The 17243-nt window shown below is 41.1% G+C and overlaps 1 protein-coding gene across 1 annotated transcript in view; it reads right to left on the bottom strand.

Annotated features, from left to right (window-relative positions):
• Positions 1 to 5201: 5201 nt before the first annotated feature.
• Positions 5202 to 17243, bottom strand: part of LOC139716682 (ATP-dependent RNA helicase DDX3Y-like) — a 37521-nt gene continuing 25479 nt past the window's right edge. The window contains exons 9-18 of the mRNA XM_071628212.1: positions 16311 to 16446; positions 15205 to 15281; positions 14382 to 14471; positions 13722 to 13882; positions 11797 to 11941; positions 11044 to 11188; positions 9377 to 9558; positions 8387 to 8504; positions 7315 to 7468; positions 5202 to 5468 (exon numbers count right to left, since the gene is read on the bottom strand). Of these exons, the coding sequence (XP_071484313.1) occupies positions 5261 to 5468; positions 7315 to 7468; positions 8387 to 8504; positions 9377 to 9558; positions 11044 to 11188; positions 11797 to 11941; positions 13722 to 13882; positions 14382 to 14471; positions 15205 to 15281; positions 16311 to 16446 (1416 nt within the window). The 3' untranslated portion in view covers positions 5202 to 5260. The remainder of the gene's footprint in view (positions 5469 to 7314; positions 7469 to 8386; positions 8505 to 9376; positions 9559 to 11043; positions 11189 to 11796; positions 11942 to 13721; positions 13883 to 14381; positions 14472 to 15204; positions 15282 to 16310; positions 16447 to 17243) is intronic.

Below are 17243 nucleotides of genomic sequence, written 5' to 3' on the forward strand. Positions count from 1 at the left end.
ATCACAGAGTCGGCACCTTTCTGATTTGCAACTGACGTCATAATTGCAGGTTTAGGACTCCAATGTAAGAATGAAGCGATAAAAAGCTTCAAAAAAGAGTAAAAAAAAAAAGAGAGACAAAAAGTACACATGAATTGTTTCAATGTCAGCTGCTTTACACAGTGTACACAGACAAAGATGCTGTTTCGGTCTGTAAAGCTATTTGGGCTTGAAAAGCATAAAGGACGCATGTCACACTGGGTTGCAAACTAATATCAGTCACTGTCATAAAGCACCGTAAAGTTTACCCAGGGAGGTTTACACCTCCCTGGTTCACCGTTGCTCCAGCCGTAGTATAGTACACATGAAATAGCGGCACAATAGGCATTTCGCAGTGATCATATCAGTGAGCGTGTGGGGACGCCAGCGCACCGTCGGAAGAAAATGCTTTGATGATGTCGTGCACCAAAATCGCTAAAGAGAACTGAAGCTGTGGACGCTGCTAGGATGGAACATCTGGACTATATATATAATCCAGACAATAGAAACATGAATTTTTTATTTCATTTATAAAAAAGAAGAAAAAAACCCTAAAAAATTAAAACAATAAATCCAAAAATAGATCAAGCAAAAATTTTCTTGGAAGAATAGGAGACATTCCTTCACTGCTGTAAACCAGATTTAAGATGCACAGAGCTTTGGTGCACTGATTCTTTGGCATAAAACCACAATTTTATTCCTTCGAGATACAACTGAATGAAGAAAAACAAAATCAAAAATATATGACTCATTCTAAAAACTTTTTTTTTTGTACTACAAATCATGTAAGGTGGCCATATGAGACAACAGCTGACATAAATATCCATTACATAGCCCTGATAAATATGTAACAAAAGGAAAGTCAGTCTTCATATATAAAAATACAAAAAAAGGCAGTTAGTATCCACAGAACTCTTGACTTGTGCTCATCCAACACGAGCAACAATGGATTACATTTTGTGTGCACAATACTGTCCTACTTTCACTTTCTTTTCATGTGGAATGTCTCCTTGTCAATAGCAAGAAACACTGATCTTTACACAAAAAAAGGCACTAGTCACATTATTATTTTACTTTGCAAAAATATATATATTTTTGTGGCCAATAAGAGAAAAAAAAATAGAAAGAAAAGTGATCATATGACAGCTCATATTAGGTTTACTGAAGCAAGAAATTGGCTTCATCAAACAGTTTTGTTCTTTTTCCTCAAAAAAAAATCTAAAAGGAAAGAAGATGTTGCATATTGTTGTGCAGTAAATTCTTAAATAGGTCAAGACAATTTAAGCAAAATTTTCAACAGTTCTTTTTCTTACTTGTTTTGCTCAAAGTGAATTTCTGAAAAGGATGCAAATGAGTAATTCATTCCATACTGCCTAATACTTATATCAAAGAAAATGAATAACTCTGGGTATACAAAGTTGGTGATGTCTGTGTTTCCCGGTCTACGAGATATTCATTCGTTTTCGCGCGCAGCGTTGTAGGAAGGGAGGAAACGAACTGAAAAGAAAATAAAGAGCTGGGGGAAGGGATTATCTCAAGACATGTAAGAAGTTTCAACGGACGTGGCATGAGGCCTGCTCGAAAAGGAGAAATTTCACTCTTCTGTCACGGTTGATCTTGAATGGAAATTCAGTTACATTCAAGAACAACCCTGCATGTACTCTGTCGGTAAAAAAAAAAAAAAAGCAAGGCTGCAACGTTTATAAAGCACTGCTTGCTTTCAAAGTTTACTTGGCATTTGATATAAAACTCTCAACAGAATGAGAAGCGAGAAAATGCTTCCCGCACAACTGAGTGCAAAGACATGGGGGTATCATGGAGAACAAATAACACATAGCATCATATTTTTACGTTAGACATAAGTCAGAGGGGGTCGCAATGGGAATCGGGAAAATCATGCACGAACAAACTTGCGTAACAAGATATCAACGTACCCACGGCATACAATCAGAGCGTTTCTTAATACTGTGGGTACCATTATTGAATTTCGTGACACAAACATAGAATTTATCAGCAACATTTCAAAGTCTTCAGTAGGCGAAGTATTCAGATTTTCGACCCGTTGCCAACACGATGCAATCACATATTTTTACATCACAAAAAATGGATTTGTAGTTGGGCAGGAAACTGTACACAGTACTTGAAATGCGTCATAATAATGTGAAACCTTGCTCTACGAGTTTTGAATTCTTCAGAGCCAGATACATAATGCTGAGAGAAATTGACATTTGAACAAGATTTGCGACCTCCTTATGTGGCACACAAACATGTCTCTACAAAACAATGGAGGAAGGACGTCGGACGTGATATCTCACAATGTTTACTCTGCCCTGCAGAAAGTCAATCTGATTCAATGCCCTGCTTCTTCTCAACATCAGTTTCAAATCTCTGACTGAATACACAGGATTAGGATAACTTACCAGTAAAATAAGCGGTAACGAAATACAGGTCAAGAGTAATTGATCTGTTTCTTTTCAATAAATTCTCTTACTAAACTCCTGAATTGTCATTTATTGCTGCGCTCCGAAAAGTGAACACAGCCCTCTTTGGTTTATGTATAGGTGCTCTTCTGAGATACCGTATTCCTCTTCCGTGGGACAGAAAAGAAAAATAAAAATTCTCAGAACGGACACAGGCATGCTAGATACGTTCTTCTGATGACAATTTGCAGGTTGGTTCCACAAGACAGATCTTACTTTTTTTTAAATTTCTTAATTTTGTTTCTCACGAACCTGCTCTTTTCATAAAAACTATACTGACTTTTGAACACCTCTCATAAAGTATGGAACAACAGAGTTCATTCTAAGCTCATACATATGCATGAAAAGTCTGCATTTGTTTTCTCTTTATCTTTTCAAGCAGTCAAACATTTTTGAACAAGCTAAATCTACAACACACACATCCAAATATCAATAAGACACAAAACTTATTTAAGTCTTTACGGATGTGGAAACTCCAAAACTCGCTTTTTGATGGAGCACCTACACAAACAAACTTAAGAAGTCTAGCAACAACAACAAAAAAATATCAAAACGATGTGACTTCTTTTAAAAAAAAGAAAAGAAAAAAAAAAACCACATCTGAACAAACAATGCATGCAACACAATACGCTTCATAAGCTTTCTCTGCTCTGGTTACAATCTTGCTGCAAGCTGTACATGCATTCCCACCATTTCGCTACCAGCTATAATATTATATGAGACATCAACAAATCACTCGGCTCATGAAGCTCATGTGTTAGTGGAACAGATGGCTTGTAGACACATTTTGGGGCCCCCGTGTGGTTTGCGACAAAACTTGGGTTGAGTACTTGCGCAGTCAGGTCTAATTATGACTGTTACTATTATCGTCTAATTGAACATCCTGAATTCACAGAAAATGCAAAAGTACCATAAATTCCTTCTAAAATTACTGCTAGTTGTGCTCACGAAGTGTCCTTCATTCATTTTCAACCCTGTTTGTGAAAAGTCCCTAAGATTACCTTCAGTTTGCATGTAAAAACCTCAATCCTAGAGAAAAAAAGACAGAGAGAAAAACAATTATTCAAGTGTGAAGGTAAACTGGTGCATGTATCAAAAGCATCCATGGTACTTCCACTGAAACATGCCTGTTGGTATGCCTCCTGACTTAATCAAAACAATTTTGAAAAATATGTGTACCAGAATACTGCTCCCCTTCTGTTTTGCCAACCCACCCACAACCCAGCTTCCATTTGTTGAAAACCACACGGGCATGGAGTCCCTATAGCTTGCACCAGGCTGACCGAGTTTACATCCAGATGTATGCTATTCTTTGTGCACTTACACGAAACACCGTATCATTGCATGTTACTCGATTTTTTTCCCCTCTTCTTGCATATGTTTGCACATTCTCTGCTAACCGAGTGAGCATGGACAGCATGCTGAGGCTTCTGTCATCCATTTTCGCAACCAGAGCAGAAGACAGGGGGCGCTCTTGCTGTCCGCACTGTTCTCTTCAGTTGAAGATGCGGTGCTGTTGAGCTACAAGCTCCATCTTGGATAAATCTTCACTTTTTTTTTTTTTTTAGTCCGTTGCATGGAAAGCTTACACGAATCACAAGTACAAAGTTCTCTTTTACTCAAAATAAGATCACAAACTAACATGCTGCTTATGGTGAGTAAACACAAGCTAATGCTAAGGTGACAGCAGCAACTACTGCTTCTTCTTCCATTACATGCTGTCTAGACTTCTTGTGCTCACAGTTTGACTCTAAAACTTACCTTTAAATTCACAAAGACTACACATAGTGGTACTGTTTTTATGAAACATGAGTAGCGGCACAGCCGTGCCGTCCATCAATATACAATGAGCATTTTTCCACTCAAAGGACAAGAATGCGCCAAGGCAGAATACTACGCAAAGACCACCTCGTGGTGAGCACGAGATCGACTTCTCACAGAAATCTCATCTGCGCATAGCCTCAGTTTGTGAGATGAGCTCCCCATCTCTCTGGTCCATAGTGCACTCAGCCGACAACCAGACGCTTCCAGACCAGAGTGGAGTTCACACCACACTGTTCTCTCGCAGAGTGCAATATGAATCAGACTTCAAATTTAGTTTGCAGTTTCCACATTTGTTTCTTTTCCCTTTTTTTCTATTTTTTCTCTTTTTTTGCCAGCTTGGTTTTGTGCAGTTTCGTTCCACATCAACCAAACCTGCAAGGATTAGTCTTTTTTTAATTTGTTGTTGTTTTTGTCTTTATGGACCTACTCTGAACCACCCTTGCAGAAAGGTTAATCTAACCATCCGTTATCTCCGTACAATTGATCGATAATGAATGTGTCAAACCAACTATGTAAATCCACTGCTGAAATACATCACTGTACATAATAAATACACAGTCTCGGTCTACCACTAAGATCTCACGTAAACTGCTTTTACGACTCAACAGGATCACAACGTTTTCACTGCAATCCACACAGACTGAGAAATTACAATCTGCATGAAATGTCAAGCGATATGGCCTATATATGCTTGATAATCTAATGAACTGATGAAGTAACTTTCCCTAATAATAAACTACAAGATACACTTATACATTCAGAAAGAGAAAAAGAGAGAATCAAGATTTCTGCATGCTTCAGGGCAGAGGCCAAAACTAAGAAAAAAAAAAAAAAACCCTAAAAACAACTCAAGGAGTCAAATAGACTTACTCCATGCCTACGATATCTTACTGGTGTGCCCAAACCAAACATGCTTGCTTTTTTCCTCGAGGGCAGGTCTAGTTACCCCACCAGTCCTGACCACTGCTGGACTGGCTGTAGCTGCCACCGTAGCTGCCGCCATAGTGGGGCTGGTACATCTGGAAACTGCCACCCCCACCGCTGCCATGGCTGGACTGGTGGCCTCCGAACCCGCCAGACACGCCTCCGCCACGCCCACGGCTGTTCACCTGGCGGTAGTCACGGGAGCCAAAGCCGCCAGTGTATCTGAGTGTTAGGGAATGTAGCAGAGAACAGTTATCACATATCGGTTCCATGACATTTGCTCCTGCGACAATTACTCCCATGATATATCTGCATGCTAAGCCAAACGTAAATTCAACCCATAAATATAACCCTAACCCTAATCCTAATTCTCACATCAAACTAAACCTAAAACCCTATCACAACCCTAACCCTAACCCTAAGTCCTTAGAGAAAATAAGACCGGAGCAATTGTCGCCGGAGCAAATGTCGTGTCACCCACATATCAGACTGAAACTATGTTGGAAATGATATCCTTTAGGAGCATTAGGTACTTCAGCTCTTTAGTTGTAATCAGCAATGAGATTATCCGTGATTATTTAAAACCTAACGGCCGTTTGTTTGCCAATTGGCATGCTTGCTGGAGTGCATTCTTTGCTGAGTGGTACAGATGTCTCGAAACTAATAGTCAATGAATAAAGATTTCCTCATCGCTTTTGTATTACCATTACAGACACAACAGATGACGCCCTAGCCCAGGCTCGGCAGCCCGGACACTAACTGCGCGTATGTCACATGATATGAAGACCAAGGCCTTTTTGTTGGACTGAGACACATGGTTACACCCAAGGGGACTTTCTAATTGCACAATCATGTAAAGCTTGGAAGGATTACTCAATGCCGATGACAGAGCCTGGCCAGTAAGGCTCGTGCTTGAGCACAGAATAAGTTACTATAAAACCCGTTATTTTCGCATACAGATACTTCCGTGAATGAGGAGGTCACGGACATTTTCGCGATTTGACACCGAATGCACTAATGCCAGTCCCTTCACAGCGCATATTCACTGCAATGTATAAGATAAGGTGGAGATAATTTTGCGTCAGCAGTGATTTGTGACATTCGTAAAAATTACACCCTCGTGAAAATAAAAGCGTTTTACAGTATCTAAAGCTTACTTAGTTTTGATCAGACCTACCACGATTTAAAACACACTAAACGGCAAAGACCCAGTTTGAGTGCTGGTGACATGCCATGTACGCGAAACCTCTAGTTTGAATCTTATTCCGAACACACTACTGTGGCAACATACTGTAGTGATATGTGTATAGTGGTATGTGTCTATCGCTTGTATTGTATGTGTCTATCACATGTTTATCAGCAATGCCTCTGCAGTATCGATGATATTCCTAGCCTTTTGTCAAGGCCCTCTCGCTGTAATGGACGAGCGAAGCGAGCCCAGCCGAGCGCGCCAGTGCGAGGGCCTTTTGAGATCTGCTTCACACATTATTATTCATGACACGTAAACCCTTCTGAAAACTCATTTTAACGGGTTCCGGTCAACCAATGGAATGGCGCGCTCCCCGCATCCTCAGTCTTGGTGTCGTCATGCCTGTTCGCATGCATCACTGACCACCCGCAGAGGTCTGCCACAGAACTCTACACACTCAGTGTGTAGAGTTCTGTGAGGTCTGCAGCGTGCACGCTCTATTCAAATCGGGTTCGAGCAGACAGACACGTTGATTGGTCGACTTTTGCTCCTGAAATCGGGGAGCAAAAGTTGGTCACTCAAAGGGCTAACATAAGGATGCAAAGCAGATCTCAAAAGGCCCTCGCGCAACCCCACTTAGCTGGGCTCTCTTCACCATACAGCGAGAGGGCCTTGACAAAAGGCTATGGTATTCCTAGATGCAGCTTCTCTCGACCATACATATCACTTTCAATGTAAATCTCCTCTTACGTAACTGGCTTCGAAAGAGGAAAAAACAAATCCTGACGTCACTTCCCACACCCCCTACTTGAGACACTCCCTTTTTGCCATCAAAATATCTCCTTCTCGCCCCTCTCCTGCACGCGGGGGATTACCCACCTGTTGCGTCCGCGGCGAGAGGAGCCACTGCTCTTGGACTCGCAGGCCATGGCGTCCAGCCAGCTCGGCACTTCCTGCTTGGCCTCAATCATCAGGTCAGCCAAGTCGCGGGCGATGTTGCGGTTCTTGTCGTTGAAGAAGGACGTGGCCAGACCTGCGGGCAAAGGCAATGATGCAAAATTACTGAGAACCCCAAACAGCCGAGATATACAGTGCATACAAAAAGAAAGAAAGAAAGGGTAATCCATCTTTGGAGGGCTACTATTTCATAATTGTCAGCTATGAAGAGCGTAATCTTCATTGAGAAAGAAAAACTCTTCCTCTTTCCATTGATAACTACTTACATTGTCAAATGTCAATGTGCTCTCCATAGATAACAATTATGAATAGTAGGCCTCCAAAGTTGGATTACTATTTTTTGATACGCACTGTAAATGTATCGCTAGTATTAACTACTGAAACTTCTCTTGTTGCTGTGGCACATTCATTGTATACTTATAATCTGTTCCTTCTCTACAATGTGAAAAATGTTACCTCAAATTTTACACCACTGAAATTTCTAGGAACTGCCCAAAATACCACATTCTGGGATTTATTCTACTGCTACTAACTTCAAATTTGACACAATTTCATTGTCTTCTTTGCTGCTTTCACAGAAAACTATGTCTGACTGGTGAAAGGTAATATGGACTACCATAGATAAAAATGAAGGATCAATCTCTAAATAGGCACCATTACAATGCTTGATACCACATGCTCACTGAAGAATTTACATGCCATTACAAAGTCATTGACACTTTGCCAAGATATTGCTGAGAGAAGCCTTTTATACCTTGTTGATTGAAAAATCTTTTATTGGGTGGCTGAAGATATACATAATGTGTACCTGTAGTGAAAAAACTGATGCCTTATCTTATGTTTCATCCTGAATGACCTCCTTCCCCTATCTGTTAGCGCTTACTCTTTTTTTTTCTTTTTCTTTTTCGGTGAAAATGAATCAAAAGTCTAAAAGGTTTGAATTACTGTCCTAATACTTTGCATCACAGCTCTTCGGGTCAGGTCCAAGACTTACCGACATTGCCAACACGTCCTGTACGGCCAATGCGGTGGACGTACTCCTCAATGTCAGTGGGCAGGTCAAAGTTGATGACATGCTTGACGTTACAAATGTCGAGACCTCGAGCAGCCACCTAAGACATGTAAGACAGATCACGGACATGATACCACAACTGAAAATTCCCATTTAACATGACACACATCTCAATGATTTCTTATCAAATGCCCACAGTCAACCCTGACCAGAAAGCAGTTTTAGGTACAGGGAAAGGAGCACAGAGCTTAAGTTAAAGGTTGAAGACTTTGATGAGAATTGGGTATAGAAAAATGTTCAAGGAAAATATAGATTCCTGGCATAAAAGAGTAAATGATAAAAGACTATATGGGATTGATCAAACTTGCTAGAAATAAATGTAATTTCGCAGAGCGTTGCAAAAAGAAAAAAAATCTATGATTTACACATGATTTCTTATTCTGCAATCATCAAAATAAATAATAGGCTAATGGGATGTCTCCACATGTAAACATAGTCAGAAACCACGTTGAAGTTGGGTTTAGTGAAATAGAAAGCAAGTATCTTGAAGTCTTCAACTCTTGTGCAATTTTTTTTTTTCATTCTTATATCAGTATGTAAAAAGCCACCAAAAGCAGAGTAGTGTCCACATGAAATGCAGATAATAATGACAAAACAAAAGAAAGATATGACTGCAGGAAGTACTGTTTCAAGAAGTCTTAGGAAATATCAAGAATGAATCAAGAACAAACTTTGCATACATGCAGAACATCCCAAGGGTAGGTAATTCACAGATGCAAGATTGAAGATTTAAATACTGACATGACTGGCTGTGTAGCCTTCTCAGCAGGTAACTCTGTTTTAAGCGAATGTTATCATGAAGAGGCATTCACTTTTCTGTTCCTTGGAAGCACTCCAACAAAGGCATCGATTAGGATTAACACACACACACACACACACAAAAAAAATCAAAATCGGCAATCCAACACTTACAGCTGTGGCCACCAGGATGGGAGTGCGGCCGTGACGGAAGGTCTTCAGGGCATCCTCACGCTCGCGCTGGGTGCGGTCGCCATGGATACTTGTAGCAGGGAATTTCTCGCGGAACAGGAAGTCCTCCAGAGAATCGGCACCCTTCTTGGTCTCCACGAACACAAGGGTGAGGGAGTCCTTCCCTATAGGGACATCACACACACACACACACAAAAATTGGTTACGGAGTATTGTAACTTGGCATCAAAACTCTGCTCAGTTGATAGTGCATGTGATGCTAAATCTCGCACTATCTAAGGGCCATACCATCATCAGGAGCATCATTCGCTTGAAGAAGCCAATTTATAATTGGCAAAACGTCATCACAGTGAGTTTGTTTTCCAGTTTTTTTATTCAACTAATTATTGAACTCCAAGGTTGGGTTATTACAGGACATACTGCATTCCTGGGCCCTTTTTATGAAGAGTTAAAATTGATTATACAGTTGATTTCTATCATAAGTCTATTGCAGCCTGTGTGTTAAGGACATAATAATCGATTATATCTCTTGATAAAACGGGACCCTGGCCCTTTGATACAAACACTTGTATATGACTATGACTGTGCTTAAATGCATGCAATGCATAGCTGTATTTTGGTTTGCAAGAATTCACCTTTGCCAATTTCAGACCCCAATAGGCTCATCAATCAGATCAGATTAGGATGTATACAGTTCAACACATCATGTCTGGTCTGGATTGACTGTATACAGAAGCAGCCAGCCATGACTTTTCACTTCATCCAAATAACATCACACACTCATCAAAACATTTGCTGCCTACGGGTAGATATTGCGTCACTGAGACAGGGACATTTTGTTGAAGGGACTTCTTCTCTCAAAAAGGTACTCTTAGGGGGAAAACATCCAATAGAGGGGGCACCTAATGGAAGAGATGATGAGGGCTATATACCTGTTGATAGTACACTACTGGAAAATACACTGGGCAAGAATAGCATTCAGCATTACGATCTCGACATTAATTCCTTGTCTGGTGGCCTGCTTGCACCACTAAAATCTTTGAATTTGACATTCTGGTGGCCCCCTCCCCCCCCCCCCCCCCCCCAAAAAAAAAAAAAAAAATGGAAGTGGTCTGAAATAAAAGGAAATATAAAAATTCATTTTGAATTTTACCTGCCCAATCGGGCCACCAACAGATAACTTTATAGGAAATGTGGTGGCCTGACATAAATCTTTAGTGGCATGGGGCCAGCACTGATGTCAAGTTCTGCTATATATGTTTGGGAGATGTATTTCATGCAGAGGCATTTTCGTAGATTGGGTTATCAAATGCAGATGGCATGGTGACTGAGGGCGGTACATAGGAATAGCATGTGTGGAGGGTACCCTCAGGGCCTTGTTTTACTAACATGGGAACGATATCGAGCCAAACAATGAATCAAGAGCTGGGACAGATTCAGATGAGATCTAGTTGGGAAGGATACAGAGACAAACAAGATGTATTCTAAAACATGACAAGGTGGACACTAAATACTGTTCCTTCATGGCTTAGCGAAAAAGTTTCAAACATCTCAGGACAGACCGATTCCAAAATTGTGCTCAAGATAGGTTGAATCGATCTAGGGATTGATTCTAGCATTTAGTGAAACAGCCCCACCTGGATCCTCACCTGCTGCTGACAGCAGATCCAAGAGGAAAGAGCGCTTGTCCAACTCCTCCACCCAGACAATCTTCTGGGTGATGTTGCTGCTGGTGCTGCCGACGCGGCCGACGGCCAAGAAGATGTAGTCCTTCAGGAAGTCCCTGGCGAGGAGCTAGATGGGGCGTTGGCAGAGGCGTGGCGAGAACAGAGAGAAAAAAAACAAACATAGGTGGATCAGGATTTGGTAACGACATAGGAAATGTTTCTCCGGTGATTGAATACATGACTGCACGACAACCGGAAGAGAAATACGGCTTCAAATTGTTTCAGCAAACTGTGGAAATTTGCAAACCAGGTATAGTCTCATTAATCAATTTGCACACAGGGAGCTGTCACATACTGTATACAGCAGATATTTTGTGTGGTTTTTACTTTCGCGAATTTCGTGAGTCGGGTGCTATTCGCAAATTTAAAAGCACGCAAAAATATTATAATTCTGATCCCCACATGACTGTGATGTGCACACATACTTTTCTCTTTTTTTTTCGGTGAATATTTTGCGAGGTTTTTACTTTCTCGAATTTCGTGAGTCAGGTGCTATTCGCGAATTTAAAGGCACGCAAAAATATTATAATTCTGATCCCCACATGACTGTGACGTGCACACATACATGTACTTTTCTCCATTCAGTGCTATACTCCACGATTGTGAAATTGTAGGGACGTCTTGAATATATGGCATATACATTATGAGGGGAACAGCCACAAAACTTGGCGTTACCTGGATCTCTTTGGGGAAGGTGGCACTGAACATGAGTGTCTGACGTTCGCCTGTCTTGGGCATGTTGTCCTGCTCCACGATGCGGCGGATCTGGGGCTCAAATCCCATGTCAAGCATGCGATCAGCTTCATCCAGGACAACCCAGCTGCATCAAAACATGACGAAGTTGGTTATTATTATTTTTTTCGAAGAGCAGAAAACGGAAATGATCAAAATCTGCTGAGGAATATAAACATCTGGCAATTTTAAGATAATTGGGGGGGGGGTGGTGACAGATGCATGAATAACCAAGAACTTGAGGCATACAGCAATCTTAACAGGCTAAGCCACAAGAATTATTCACAACTTGGCAGGAAATGATTTTTGTTATTGACAAAGAAACACTCTGGACATGTTAGTCTTTCTGCTTTGTCCGTATGCATAAACTGTATGTGTCAACTTCAGCTTTAAAAACCCAATACTATTCTTTTATAGTGCCCTCCCCCTCCCACCACCTCAAAAAAAAAAAAACAACTAGAAATGTCGCTATGGCGACTGGTATGCCTCCGCCATAATGCGTGATTCTCCTGATAGGTCTATAGTACATGTGGACAATGTGTGATTACATTTTCACAAAATTGGCAAAATGACGTTTGTTACAAATGTATCAAATGTTCACCTTCCTTGACCTATGTTTAATTGGATGAATAGGAGAGCATGTATTTGGGGATTTAAGAACTTTAACTTTGACTTTGACCCTTTCATAAGTTTACGCACTTGAGTAATTTTCGAGGGTTGGAGAAAAAGTGCAATTTCTGTATTGAACAATAAATTGTTATCATTTTCATCTGGCCTTTGATTCATAAGAGAATCACTGTCCGGTAGAACATACATAAACATGTACTAAGTTTAAAGATAACTTCAGCCACTTCCGAGATATGAAGAAAGTTCAAGTTCAGCACTTTCACTTGATCTTTGACCTTTTGACCTTTGACCTTCTTGGCAAAAAAAAGATCCCAGAGAATCTCTAGTGGGTTATACATGCATACATCAAGTTTTAAAAAAATAATCCTGCTGGCATTGCATAAATATAAGGAAAATAGTAAAATTTTGAAGTATTGCCCTTGACCTCTGACCCTTGACCTTTGACCCCATGAACCCCAAATTCCCTAGATAACCACTGCCAGTCAGTACATGCATATATACTTTGTTCCATAAAGATACCTTGAACATTTTCCAAGATACAGACAAAAAAGTGAAATTTTAACATTTTACTTGACCTTTTGACCTTTGACCTTTTGACCTCACGACCCCAAACTTTCACCAGAGAATCTTAATTGGGTAATACATGTATACACTAAGTTTCAAGAAAATATCTTCAGGCATTGCATAGATATGGGGGAAATAGTGAAATTTTAAGCATTTGACCTTGACCTTTTGACCTTTAGCATGTGCACCCAAAAGTTGATAGGCATAACTTCACCCCCTAATACACATACATGCCAAGTTTCATTAGGATACCTCAAAAGGTTTTGATAGTTACCCTGTCCACAAAATTCATTACGGACGGACGGAAGGACGGACGGACGGACAACCCGAAAACATAATGCCTCCGGCACCACTTCGTGGCGGAGGCATAAAAAAGGAAAAATAATACATTGTGTATATCAAATACCCACGTGATAGATAAAGCCAACCTGCAGTATTTGTGAGGAGTCTAATAAGTGTACATGCTGCCGCACTCCTTTTATCAAACCCTTGTTTGTTGTTGCTGCCATTTTTTTTTTTTTTTAACTTTCATTTTTTTTTTGGGGGGGGGGGGGGGCAGGGCTGGGATGGGCTATCAATTGCAGCATATTTCAATGGCCATCCTAAAACAACTACAACAAAAGCATTTAAGTTTAAAGGGGCAAATGATTCGGAGCCCTCTGAAGGGTCTCACTCACCGGATGTGCTCGAGCCCAACCTTGCCTCTCTCGATCATGTCAACCAGACGGCCTGGTGTGGCCACCAGCAGGTGGCATCCGCGCTCCAAGTCACTGATCTGACCCTTGATGTCAGCTCCTCCATAGACCACACATGGCCGGACATGGGAACGGTAGGCAAACTGGATTTAGAAGACAAAAAAGAAAGAAGAAAAAGGAAAAGAAAATCAGGAAGGAAATGAGGGTGTGTGTGTGTGCGTGTGTGTGGGGGGGGGGGGGGGGGGGGGTCAGAGAGAGAATAGGAGGAAAAAGAGATCATGGAAAGAATTCAAGTGCATTAATGTCAAAGAGTGTTGCCATGACATTTAGGCATGATAACAAACATACTGGTCACATGCCAAATCTCAGAGCCTGACTCTACACTCTAGTTTGCCTGTACTAATCTCCGTATTCTGCATATCAGACTCTCATGCCCTTTAGTGAAGTTCTTAGAAGACATGATGAAGGAACAATCTATAATATGCACCATAAAATAAAAGAGAAGAGAAAGATCACAATTGAACTTGCAAGACATTTTTTGGTGCATGCTTGTGTTATGGAATTGAGAGATGCCTTTCTAAGAGAGCTGCTTTTTACGGTTTTTCACTCTGTCTACAACATTTGGTCAGATTAGACACTAACCTTCCTGGCCTCGTCGTAGATCTGGGATGTCAACTCGCGTGTTGGGGAGAGGATGAGAGCCAGGGGGAACTGCTTTCGACGGTATCCGCTCTGCAGAGAAACACAAAAATGAATACATCTTCAGTGCTACTACATGCACTAATGGAAATTAGGTGGACTGGACAACATGCACGCTCTGGTGTGACCCTTGAAGGAAAATGCGAGCAGCATAGAATTGATAACTGACATGGTGCAGCAACATTTGCTCCTGCGACAGTTGCCTGGTCTTATTTTCTCCAAGGACTTAGGGCTCGGGTTTGGGTTGTGATAGGGTTTTAGATTTAGTTTGATGGGAGGATTAGGATTAGAATTGGAGTTATGTTTGTGGGTATAATTTATGTTTGGCTTAGTGGGCAGATATTTCATGGGAGCAATCGTTGCAGGAGCAAACGTCATAGAACCAACTGACACATCTCCAGCCCTTTCGCATTTTCAAGTGCAAGACACTCATATTTCTTTGTTTGGGGTACTTTCTTGCTGTTGTAGCTGCATTCATTGTCCTAGGCGAGTAGCCTGTTTGTTTCTTTTTCCATCTGAGAAGATAGCTGGATAACCCACATTCAGCTGCACTAGCTGGTCTTCCATGGGGTCCAGTTGGGTGTGAGGCGGGACCACTTCACTGGGTTACGCACCCTGCTCTTTGCGATGAGTGAATGAAGCGTGATCTTTCACATGCACGAGTTTTGACATGTGTCACAAAAGGGACCTCCATTTTGTGTCCAATCCAAGGAACAGAGTGTTTTGCCTCTTACTAGAGGGGATGGCATGACTACACACAACTTACCACGGAGTGCTTGTGAGGGCCACTCTCGAAGATCTGGGACAGGATTGGGAGAAGGAAAGCAGCAGTCTTTCCAGAACCTGTGTACATAAAATTTCAAAATGGAAAATTGTGTGACAATTCACACTGACATAATACAGTCTTCTCAACCACAGAACTCCTGTCTCTCTGAATATCAATGTGGTTTCTTGATGTTAAGAGTTGACTTACCGAAGTAAAGAATCAAGACAGGCATTGAACCGCCTTTTAAACAGCCACTTACAAGAATATTACCAGTACATGTTTCCCACTTCTCTTTATATACTCTGATCAGTGGTAATATTTCCTTTTAAACAAGACCTTAATTAAAAGAGTGCAGCCATCTGATTGGTCAATTACCCATCACATGACATTCAGTTAAAAGTACCATTGCATGCTGTAGCTGTCAGCCGTGCAATTTTGTTGGAGCAAAAATGGATAGCGCACGGCTGACGTCACCAATTTCCTTAATCCAGTGAACATGTAGCTATCTGACAGTGTCTGGTCAGGTTAGACTAAATATATTTCCCATCGCGTCCGAATACAGACTTCCTCCAACTTTTGTTACAACCTATTACGTGCTGTCATGTTTTGTTGCGTTCAACACATTTAGCTACAGCCTACTAGGTTTCTAATCAGCACTGTGACTGCCGTGGCAAATTCTTTGACAGTTAAAATATTTGACATGGCATCTACAGCAATCACGGCCTGTCACATTTGCCCATCCTTCCCCACCCCCCAAGGTTGTCTCCCGTCCATCCTGTTCTGCCCACGGCCACCTGAAATGTGATTGCCATGGCCTCTATGAACATGGTGTACATGTAGCGCAACAGAGGCTACAGTGCTGTAAGTCAAAGACAAATGTGTACTAGTATGCAAGGCTGGACACTAACCAATTTTTTTCAACTGGTCCAACCTGTCTGTCGGACCAGTAGGTACCCAGTGTTTTCAACTTTTTATTGATTTTTACTGGTCCTGGACCAGCAGACCAGTGCCAGTGTGCAGCGTTGTAGTATGTAAGTCTATGTATGTAATACGTTCACCAATAACACTGATAATGAGATAAGATTTTGACGCAGCGCTCCATTCACCTGTCTGGGCACAAGCCATGAGGTCCCTCTTGGCCTTAATGATAGGGATGGCGTACTTCTGCACCGGGGTGGGAGTCTTGTAGTTGCACAGCTCTGTGTTGTTGCGGATGATTTCTCCCAGGTCGATGTCAGTGAACTGCAAACAAACGATAATAAGCCAGTTCAGAATTACTGGAAAACGGGGAATGTTCGCGAGCATTTCATTTTCATGAATTTTGTGAGAGCAAATATTCGTGAAAACCTCTGCTCTAAGTCACAAAAATTTTATGCGGTGAAAATATGTTGCTTTATAGTAGCTTAAAGGGGATGGCTAGTAACTGATCAGTGGGAATCAGTGGGAATGCTGGAGGATGATTGTTCCAATCCTTGTAGGATTCATCTAAGAGTACATCATATATCTATTGTTGTGTGAACATTATTTGCTTCAGAAGGGTCTCATATTCATTACTTGAATATGAGACCTTTCTGAAGCAAATAATATTCACACAACAGTAGATACATAATGTACTCTTAAATGAATCCCATAAGGATTGGAACAATCATCCCTCAGCATTCCCACTGATTCCCACTGATCGGTTACTAGCCATCCCCTTTAAAGGGATGGTACAGTATTGGTGGAGCTGAGGATTTGGCTTTTAACTTTTCGCAAGATACCAAGAAACCACTCATGGAATGGTACAGAGCATGCCATTCTACGAGGAATTCAAAATTTATTTGATGAAAATCGGTTTTGGAATGGCTGAGACATCCAAAAACATAGTAAAACAAAGCAATTGTAATAAAGTGTGGGTCCCACATTTTATTACTTTTGCTGTGTTTTGGTTATCTCAGCCACTTCATAGCCAATTTTCATCAAATAAATGTTGAATTCCTCTTGGAAATGCATGCTCTTTCATGATTTCATAAGAGGTTTCTCATTATGCTCATCTCACT

Source organism: Diadema antillarum, unplaced genomic scaffold (genome assembly GCF_040938485.1).
Source record: "Diadema antillarum isolate AM-2024a unplaced genomic scaffold, OU_Dant_1.0 scf00000069, whole genome shotgun sequence".
In the NCBI taxonomy this organism is placed as follows: domain Eukaryota; kingdom Metazoa; phylum Echinodermata; class Echinoidea; order Diadematoida; family Diadematidae; genus Diadema; species Diadema antillarum.